The 10,212-nt window shown below is 44.7% G+C and overlaps 1 protein-coding gene across 6 annotated transcripts in view; it reads left to right on the top strand.

Moving 5' to 3' along the window:
• Positions 1-10,212, top strand: part of LOC133621037 (chondroitin sulfate proteoglycan 5-like) — a 32,660-nt gene that overhangs the window by 2,252 nt on the left and 20,196 nt on the right. For all 6 annotated transcript variants that reach the window (XM_061982820.2, XM_061982821.2, XM_061982824.2 and 3 more), the window contains exons 2-3: positions 4,383-5,081; positions 8,126-9,020. In XM_061982820.2, coding sequence (XP_061838804.1) covers positions 4,901-5,081; positions 8,126-9,020 — 1,076 coding nt within the window. In that variant the 5' untranslated portion in view covers positions 4,383-4,900. The remainder of the gene's footprint in view (positions 1-4,382; positions 5,082-8,125; positions 9,021-10,212) is intronic.

Raw genomic sequence — 10,212 nt, 5'->3', positions numbered from 1 at the left:
CCGCGCATCTCTAATATATATATATATTTAAGAAATACTTGACTTTCAGTGAATTCTAGCTATAAATATATATTTATTTTATTGGATATATATATATATATATATATATATATATATATATATATATATAAAATAAATACTTGAATTTCAGTGTTCATTTATTTACACATATACTTGTTGAGTTAAGGGTTGAATTGTCCATCCTTGTTCTATTCTCTGTCACTATTTTTCTAACCATGCTGAACACTCTCTCTGATGATGCATTGCTGTGTGGCACGCACAAAAGTGCTTTCATCAAATGCACTAGATGGCAGTATTGTCCTGTCTTAAGAGTGTCACAACATTGCTGTTTACGGCAGACGAACTGCTTTACGGTAGACCAAAACGTGACTGCTGTTGTGTGTTGTTACCGCGCTGGGAGGACGTTAATGAAACTGCCTAACAATAAACCCACATAAGGAACCAAGAACTCGCCCTCGATCATTCTACAGTTATAACGTCATTGGGCAGGCACACCGTTTATATTGTGGGAAAGCCTGAATTTCGGGAAATTTTCGGGAGATACTTTGTCCCGGGAGGTTTTCGGAAGAGGCGCTGAATTTCGGGAGTCTCCCAGAAAATCTGGGAGGGTTGGCAAGTATGCCCGGCACATCATTTATTGTGGCTTGCCGAATAATTTGTTTATTGTTTATTGAATGGATCCCCATTAGCTGACGCAAAAGCGACTGCTAGTCTTCCTGGGGTCCATATAGGAGCATACAAAATTAAAATACAAAGAATACATGCATTACCAAACATTATACAATGGAAAAATACAACCTAAGATAAAAAAGCTAGTTAAACCCAGTATTAAAAATTCACGTCATGTGGGCAGCTGCAATAGCTGTATCTTCAAAGCTGTCTTGAATGACAATTTACTTTGTGAGAGATTAATGTGAGATGGCAACCGATTCCAGAATGATATACATCTATACATGACTGTATGTTTGAGGGGATTGGGCCTGGGAGCAGGAAGTGGCAAATAGCCATTGCTGGCATGAATATGTGTGTTAGTTGATTTTAAAAACTGTTTGTAAAAGTAATCTGGTCATTGATCTAACACAGTGGTTCTTGACCTTGTTGGAGGTACCGAACCCCACCAGTTTCATATGCGCATTCACCGAACCCTTCTTAAGTGAAAAATAAAATGTTGGTTTTTTTCAAATTCAAGACAAAGTTACATGTTTTTGGTAACACTTTAGTATGGGGAACATATAAGTAACAAAGACTTAATTTAGAGTTATTTGGACACTAGGGGAACATATTCTTAGTAATAAAGACTTAATTTAGAGTTATTTGGTTAGGGTTAGGGTCAGGGTTAGAGGGTTAGGGTTATAATAAGGCATTAATAAGAACTTAATGACTATTCAAGAGCCAATATGTTACTAATTTGCATGTTAATAAGCAACTAATTAATGGTGAATATGTTCCCCATACTAAAGTGTTACCATGTTTTTTTTACTGGTGCATAAAATGAACCGTGCATGAACATCACCTTGTTCAAACAACAAAACCAACACAGTGCATAAACTCACAACAAATTACACACCTGCAAACCAGTCAGCTGTTGCCGTATCCGTAATACGCCGATAGGGAGAAGTTTGTTTTTACACTATGAGTCGGGTGTGTTTTGACCTCCGCCGAACCCCTAAGGCCGACTCACCGAACCGAACCCCTAGGGTTCGATCGAACCCAGGTTAAGAACCACTGATCTAACATGATAGTTCTAAAGAACATAAGGAGACTACAATGCATCTTTTGTTCAACAGACAACCAGGACAGGCGTGAATGCATAAATGAAATATTAGTGCGCAAAGAACATTTAAGTACCAGTCTAGACGCTCTGTTCTGAACAAGTTGCAGTTTGTTCAGGTCAGACTTAGTCGTAGCGGACCATATTATAGGACAGTAATGAAGATGACAGAAAACCAAGGACTGTATGACTTGACCCATTGTTGAGGATGTCAAGAAGGTGGCGCACTTCCTGACCATGGCTAGACCTCTTCCCATTTTCATTAAAATACCATCAATATGATCGAACCATGACAGTTGACTGTCTAATAGCACACCAAGCAGTTTACAGGCCACCTCATTTCAAGTGGCCCGCCATATCATTTATCCCATTAAATATTGCATATCTTGTAAATAAAGTTTTCTATGACAAAAAAGGCATAAAACAACCAAAAAAAACATGAACAAACAATAAAAACTTGTAATCGACAAATAGATCTTAAGTCGAGCTAGAGTAGGGGAGTCAAACTCGTTTTATTGAGGGCCACATTGCAATTATGGCTGCCCTCGGGGGGCCACTTATAACACGGAATATATGCATATAATAGCCTTGTTACACAATCTGCATGGGCAGCTGTTTTAAATTTCATATTTTTTTTACCAACAGATGGTGGAGAACTTGCTTTGACGCAGTAAGTCAACATAAAAGCAGATTTTTGAATGTTTATTGATTATCCACCAAAAAAACACAAATGATGTGGCATGCCAAATAAAATGATGTGATGTCGCCTGTTATGTTAAACGATACGGTTTGCCAAATAAATATGGCTGGTCACATTAAATGAGACAATGAGCCACTTTAAATGATGTCGCCTGTCAGATTAAATAATGAATTATGTTGTGGGCCACTTTAAATTATACGGTCTGTCACGTTAAATGATGCGATGCGACAAGCCACCTTAAATGACGTGACTGGCCACTTTAAATTATGTGGGGGGCCACAATAAATGATGTGACAGGACGCTTAAAATGATGCGGCAAGCCACATTAAATGATGTGGTGGGGCACTTTAAATTCTGTGGCGGGCCACATTAAATCATACAGTAGGCTACATTAAATGATATGGCAAGCCACTTTAAATGATGGGGCGTGTCGCGTTAAATTATGTGGCCCATCCATCCATCTATTTTCTACCGCTTGTCCCTTTTGGGGTCGCGGGGGGTCGCTGGAGCCTATCCCAGCTGCTTTCGGGTGGTAGGCGGGATCGACCTTAAATGGCATTGTGGGCCACGTAAATTTATGTGGCGGGCCATTTTGAATTATGTGGAGGGCCACATTAAATGATAGGGCGGGTCACTTTAAATTCTGTGGCGGGCCATATTTGATACGGGGGGCCACTTGAAATAATTTGGCCTGTCACATTAAATGATTCGGCCACGTTAATCACACTAAATGATATGGTGGGTCACCTACAATGATACGGCGTACCACTTTAAATGATGTGGCTTGTCACGTTAAATGACGAGATGGGCCATTTGAAATTATGTGGTGGGCCCCTTTAAATTATGCGATGGGTCACATTAATTGACTCGGTGGTCCACTTGAAATGATTTGGCCTGTCACATTAAACGATACGGCAAGCCACCATAAATGATGTGCCGGACCACATTAAATGATATGGTGGGTCACCTATAATGGTACGGTGTGCCACATTAAATGATGTGAAGGCACCATCAGTGTGTGAATGGGTAAATGTGGAAGTAGTGTCAAAGCGCTTTGAGTACCTTGAAGGTAGAAAAGCGCTATACAAGTACAACCCACAACCCATGTGGCCTGTCACATTAAATGACGAGACGGGCTCCTTTAAATTATGTGGTGGGCCACTTTAAATGATATGGCGGGTCACTTTAAATTCTGCGACAGTCCACTTTAATTGAGATGGTGGTCCACTTGAAATTGTTTGGCCTGTCACATTAAATGATGCGGCAATCCACCTTAAATGATGTGCTGGACCACCTTAAATGATGAGATGGGCCATTTAAAATTATGTGGCGGGCCACATTAAAATTATGTCAGATCTGGCCCCAGGCCCTTGAGTTTGACACGTGATCTAGACACTTAAGCGTTGAAAGTAAAAAAAACACTTTACTTTTACGAGTGAGGCCTTTTTGGACCCCTAAGAATTAGTGGGATTTTTTTTAACTGTCTGTGCTATAAAAAATAAAAAAAAATGAATCAAAATAAAAGTTATGAATTATTGACCAATTTAAGGCTCCAGTTATTTTACATAAAATATTCCACTTGGAATTTTTTTGGGGGGGGTAAATATTGCATATTTTATGTAATTGCCATAAAAAACTAGGGTTTTGACAAAAAGGGCATATAAAGAATGTACTTTATTGTCATTAGACCTGAAGTTGATCTAGACATTTAAGTGTTGAAGAAAAACATCAAAAAAAATATGTGACTTATTTTTTAACATTTTTAGGCTTGAGACCCTTCTGGGTCTCTGGGACCAAACTTGAGAAGTTTAAAAAAAAAAGTATATATTTTATTGGTTTTGGAAAATGAAAAATATCAAAATGGCCCCCGCATGCTTTTCATTTTTATAGTGTGCGGCCTTCGTGGAATGCCATCCATCCATTTACTACCGCTTGTCCCTTTTGGGGTCGCAGCGGGTGCTGATGTTCCCTTTGGTCCACGCCACGCCCCCTTGTTTGCGGATGACGTCACGCGACGAAGACAGACAAGTTGGTGAAAGTTGTCGATGATGATGATGAAGTGAAAGGAAGAAATGTTTGCTAAGTTTTAAAATATGATGATACTGATGATGATGGATGTATGAAAGGAGGGGGGAGGAGGAAGAAGGGACAGGACCCCCCCCCCTGCCCCGACCCCCCCTTCCTCGCTCCTCCTCCTCCCTCCCAGAATCGGAGCATCCTGCTATTTCTTTCTCTTTCGCTCTTTCCGTCTCTTTCATTCACTCCAGTCCGAAGTGAGCCGACGCTGGGACCGAACCCGAAACCCCCCGAAAGGTCCCGGACGCACCGGCGCGCGCCTGCAGGAGGCGATGGAGCCGTGAGCCGAACCCGAGCCGAAGCGAGACGAGCCCGAGCTGCCGAGCGAGGCGATGCTGCAGAGTGGACCGAGTGAAGAAGACTCCTGTCGCGCACACGCCTCACACGCACTTTTCTCAGCTTTGGACCGCGCGTGCACGCCCAGCATGGAGCCCGACTCGTCGTGCGCGGGAGGATGCCGACGCACGCGGCTGGCGCGCGTTCTTCTCCTGCTGCACCTGATCGCCGTGCACGGTGAGTAAGACACGCACGAGCATGCCGTTTCCTTGGCGCGCGTGCACGAGCTGTCACGTGTGTTGCTTCAAAAAACAACAAAAAAAACAACACTTGACAGGAAGATGAATATTAATGTCGCTTATGTAAATGAGGTCACGTGACTGCCGAGACAGCAACCGCGGGCACGCCGTATCGCTGCTCACTTACGAGTACGCTTGAAATCAGGTCACCGCGTGGCGTGCACGCGCACGGCTGCCGTTCCGCGCAGATGGGCGGCGTCGCGCACGCGTCCGGCAGGAGGAGGCACAGATTGGGCACGCACGTGAACGACGCACACGCGCGGGGACGTGCGCGGACGTGGTGTGTGCACGCACCCAAAGGCTCTTTGTCTGACGGGGGCGCGTGCTCGTCGGCACGTCGGATAAATGCAGGCCCGTGCACGAGACTTTCAAGTGGATTTTTTTTTTTAGTGCAACATGACACAGGTGTTAATCAATCAATCAATCAATCAATATTCGTCAATTATTCTTCTTACTTTGCACAAATCTGCTCCATGAAAAAGTGCTTGGAGGAGTTGGGTGTGGAAGAATTACAGCACATGTAAAAAAAAATAATTAAAATAATATTTGTTCACTCCTCTCTTCCTGGAGGTGTCCCAATACTTTTGTCCATGTGGTGTCTCAGAATGATGCTGAGCTAATGCTAAGCTTGCCTGTTCAAGATGGCTGACCACGTCAAAGACGCTGGAAGTGGCCATCTGTCAATCATCTCGACTTCCTGTTAGCCGTTACTTCCTTGCCGCCCCTCCACCCTCCCCTATACGTGTAAACACGCGGCAATGGTCCTCTTTGTCTCCATGGAAACCACAACACGCCCTCCTGATTGGTCGTTGTTCTCCTGCGCGACCGTCCGAACGAACTCGGTGAACTCGATCGTCGAGTGCACCTGCATCCAGCGCGGGAAGCGGAGCGTCGCCGTGGAAACTGCATCCCTGCTTAATGTGCGCATGGATGCTGGAGAGGCGGATGACGTTTCCGCGGCAACACATCCTCCGCCTCCACTTGACCGCCTGTGGAGTCGAAGATGAGAGGACCAGGATGATGACGACATTTGTGCGCGCGGCCATCAGATGGCGCCACTTATCAGTTAGCGAGCTAGCTAGTCTTGAGGCGCTAAAATCTGTTCATGTTGTTCAAATAATGTGTGTGTGTGTGCTGTAGTGGATTGTGGGTCAGATGTGAGGATTAACCCGTGAGCGACCTCAGCCCGAAAGAAGAAAAACAAGCATCCAATGAACGGCAAGGCGCTAAAGCCACGGTGCCATGGTGAGGCAGATGCTGTGGATGTGTTGCCATGGTTACAGATACTGCCGTTTTTTGACGGCACGGATGTTAAGGATGTTCTTGTTTCCGGAAGACGGAGACGACTTTCCGTCATGGTCAAGCACCTGGCAGGACACCATCTCGTACACTTGCCAGCTTTAACGGGACTTCACTTGTTAGCAGCGTTTTTCCAACCGTTTACACAAACACACAAGACTGACTCACACAAACACACACAATATACTGGAACATCGATATATGATTATTTTTGAAAAAGCCCACTAACCAGCCAAGAAAGGAGGAGGGATTAGCTGTGGATTTAAAAATGACTATTGGCATCTGTGGCTAATTTGGCATTGTTAGCTTTGACAGCTAGAGGCACTTCTAACTTGTTTATTCCCACAATTGTCGTACCTTGCTTAGAGATCACTTTGTGTGATCAGAAACACTTAAAATGTGTCCCAAAACCCTCGCAGTCCTGCTGTATAGCTCCAAGTCTCTAGGCAACCGCTTTGCGTTAGCGTTATAGCGAGTTAGCCTCCAGCTTGCGGCACCTTTCACTTCGAGGATTTTATCGGCGATGGGAGCTTTGTCTTTAAATTTGATGAGACAATACTTTTTTGGGAAAGTATTATCATGGATTAGATTATTACGGCGAAGGAGAAGGCACTACCGGGACACAAGCCGATGAAGGTTTGCTAGTTTGTGCTAATGCCAACGACAACTGTAAGGTGGTCCCAGAGTGTTCATAAAATGCCACGAATATTCGCTGACACAAGGTAAAAAGAATTACGTTTTTTTATGTTTTTCTATTGTAGCAACATGGTTGTTAACGTTTTGGGGAGCACCAAAGGGACTTTTGTGTGTGGGTGTGCTGACTGTTAAGCTTTTTGTTGTTGTGTTCTTTAGATAAAAAAAGAGATTGTTGTGTCATTACCCCTTTGTTATGTTAGTTTCTATATATATACTGTGTGAATATATATATATATATATATATATATATATATATATATATATATATATATATACATACACACATATATATATATATATACATATGTATATATATATATATATATACATATCTACTTTTATACACACATATGTTTACATATATATATATATATATACACACAAACACATACATATGTGTATATATATATATATATATATATATATATATATATATATATATATATATATATATATACATTCACATATATCATATATATGCATTATAGTGTCTCCAAAGTGTGCAGTTAGTTCCTCAAATATGGACTTTTGTCGAGGCTAGAACCTATTATTCATATTATAGTTTGTATACATATATGCACATATATATACACTGTATATACACACACACACATATATATATATATATATATATATATATATATATATATATATATATATATATATATGTATATATATATATATATATATACACATATATACAGTATCTACATATAAACACATACATATGCACATACATACACGTATACACATCTATACATATCTCTACATCTACATATATATATACACACATACATATACACATGTATATACATATATGTTTACATATATATGTTGGCTATGTGGCGGAAGGGGAGGGGCTAACTAACCTAAGTGGTTGCAATATGAGATTAAAAGGGAGAGAAAAAGAACAAGTGTTTTTCAGGAATCAAACACGTGATCTCACATGGCGTGTGCGCGAGCTCACTTCCTGTCGTGTGTTTACAGGAGGTGTCATGGCGACCAACTCCACCCAGCTGGACGCCGCCACCGCTGGCAACGGGACCGCCGCGCTTGGCGAGCAGGAGGGCGCCGCTGATGTGGTCGCCGTGGCAACCGGCCCGAGCGCCTGGGCCGCGCCCGACGTTGTCATCGCTGTGACCCCGAGGGCGGGCCGCGTGCCTCGTGCCGGAGGGGCGGACGAAGGGGGCAGCGGCTTATTTGGTGAACCCGTGCAGGAAGGGGGCGTGGCCTCACCGTCACAAATCAGCCCTGAATCAGCCGAAACGGAGCTCCTGTTGCCGAGCAACCCTGTCAAACAGGACGTGGGAGAAGAGGAGGGGCGTGCGGCGCACAGCGACCCCCCGTGGATCCACGACAAGGACATCGCCGTCTTTGACCTGGACCCGTCCTTCACCAGCGCCGCCACCACCCGCCCCCCCAACCCCGATGTCCTGCACGTGGACTTCTTTGACCCGTCCTCCCGCGGACGCAACCTCGACTTGGCTCCGTCCTCCACATTGTACCCGGCTCACGAGCTTCAGGGCGGCGACCCGACTTCCTGGGCCATGCCGGACAACTATGACTACCTCACGCCGTACGAGGACGGGGCGTCGCCCACGGCCGACGAGTACACCGACGCCACCACTGCCGCCGACGCCTACGAGAGTGACGGCTCTCCGGTTCGATCCAGGCCGCGGGGTACGGGTCCGGTCAGGCCGAACTTCCCCGCCGAGGTGCCCCCGGCCACGGTCCCACTAGACGGTTCCGATGGAATGGGCGGGTGTCGGGTGGGCTATCGGTTGGTCAACGCCTCATGTCGCTCGCCCTGCGACTTTGTGCCCAACTACTGCTACAACGGAGGACAGTGTTACCTGCTGGAGGGCGCCGGAACCTTCTGCAGGTAACGTAGGACAACCTTTGTGTGTGTGTGTGTGTGTGTTTGTGTGTGTTTAAGTTTGTGTGTGTGTGTGTTTTTGTTCGTGTGATGGGCGTTGAGAATGAAAGACACTTTAAAATGATTCAACAAATGAAAAACACTGAGAGGTGGAGTACACACTCAGTGACTCATAACCTGACAACGCTGCCAATGTGTGTGTGTGTGTGTGTGTGTGTGTGTGCGCGCGTGTGTGCGTGTGTGCGTGTGTGTGTGTGTGTTGATATGCAGCTTGATATAATTATGTTTGCATGCAGTGTATTAGATTTCATAATAATAAAATCCTCTGCACAAACACACGCGATTAGGAGAAAATGTGTGTGTTTGTGTGTGTGGAGGTTATTTCCAGTCAATGAGGTTAAGCTCACACACACACACACACACACACACACACACACACACACACACACACAAAGGCCAGCAAGTTCAGGACTCACACGCTGTTGTTGTTTGACATTTTCAAGTTAAAGTTAAAAAAGTTAAAGTACCAATGATTGTCACACACACACTAGGTGTGGCGAAATTATTCTCTGCATTTAACCCATCACCCTTGATCACCCCCTGGGAGGTGAGGGGAGCAGTGGGCAGCAGCGGTGGCCGCGCCCGGGAATCATTTTTGGTGATTTAACCCCCAATTCCAACCCTTGATACTGAGTGCCAAGCAGGGAGGTAATGGGTCCCATTTTTATAGTCTTTGGTATGACTCGGCCGGGGTTTGAACCCACAACCTACCGATCTCAGGGCGGACACTCTAACCACTAGGCCACTGTGATCTCACACACTCAAACAAAAGGATACACGCATGCACACACACTCACACACACACACACACACACACACACACACACACGCATGCACACACACACACACCCAAACGAATACACGCACGCATACACCCAAACGAATACAGACACACTCAAACGCACGCACGAACACACGCACACACACGCATACAAGCACACACACACGCGTGCACACGCGCGCACACACACACACACACACACACATAAGTGCACACACAAGTGCACACACACGCGCACACACACACAAGCATGTGCACATACACAAGCGCGCACACACACACATTTGCACACAAACACACGCACCCACACGTGCACGCTCACAAACACACGCACACACAGAAACAAATTTGCACACA

This window comes from Nerophis lumbriciformis, linkage group LG21 (genome assembly GCF_033978685.3).
Source record: "Nerophis lumbriciformis linkage group LG21, RoL_Nlum_v2.1, whole genome shotgun sequence".
NCBI classification, from domain to species: Eukaryota; Metazoa; Chordata; class Actinopteri; order Syngnathiformes; family Syngnathidae; genus Nerophis; species Nerophis lumbriciformis.
Note: the sequence above shows the minus strand (reverse complement) of the source record. Positions and strands in the feature narration are given on the sequence as shown.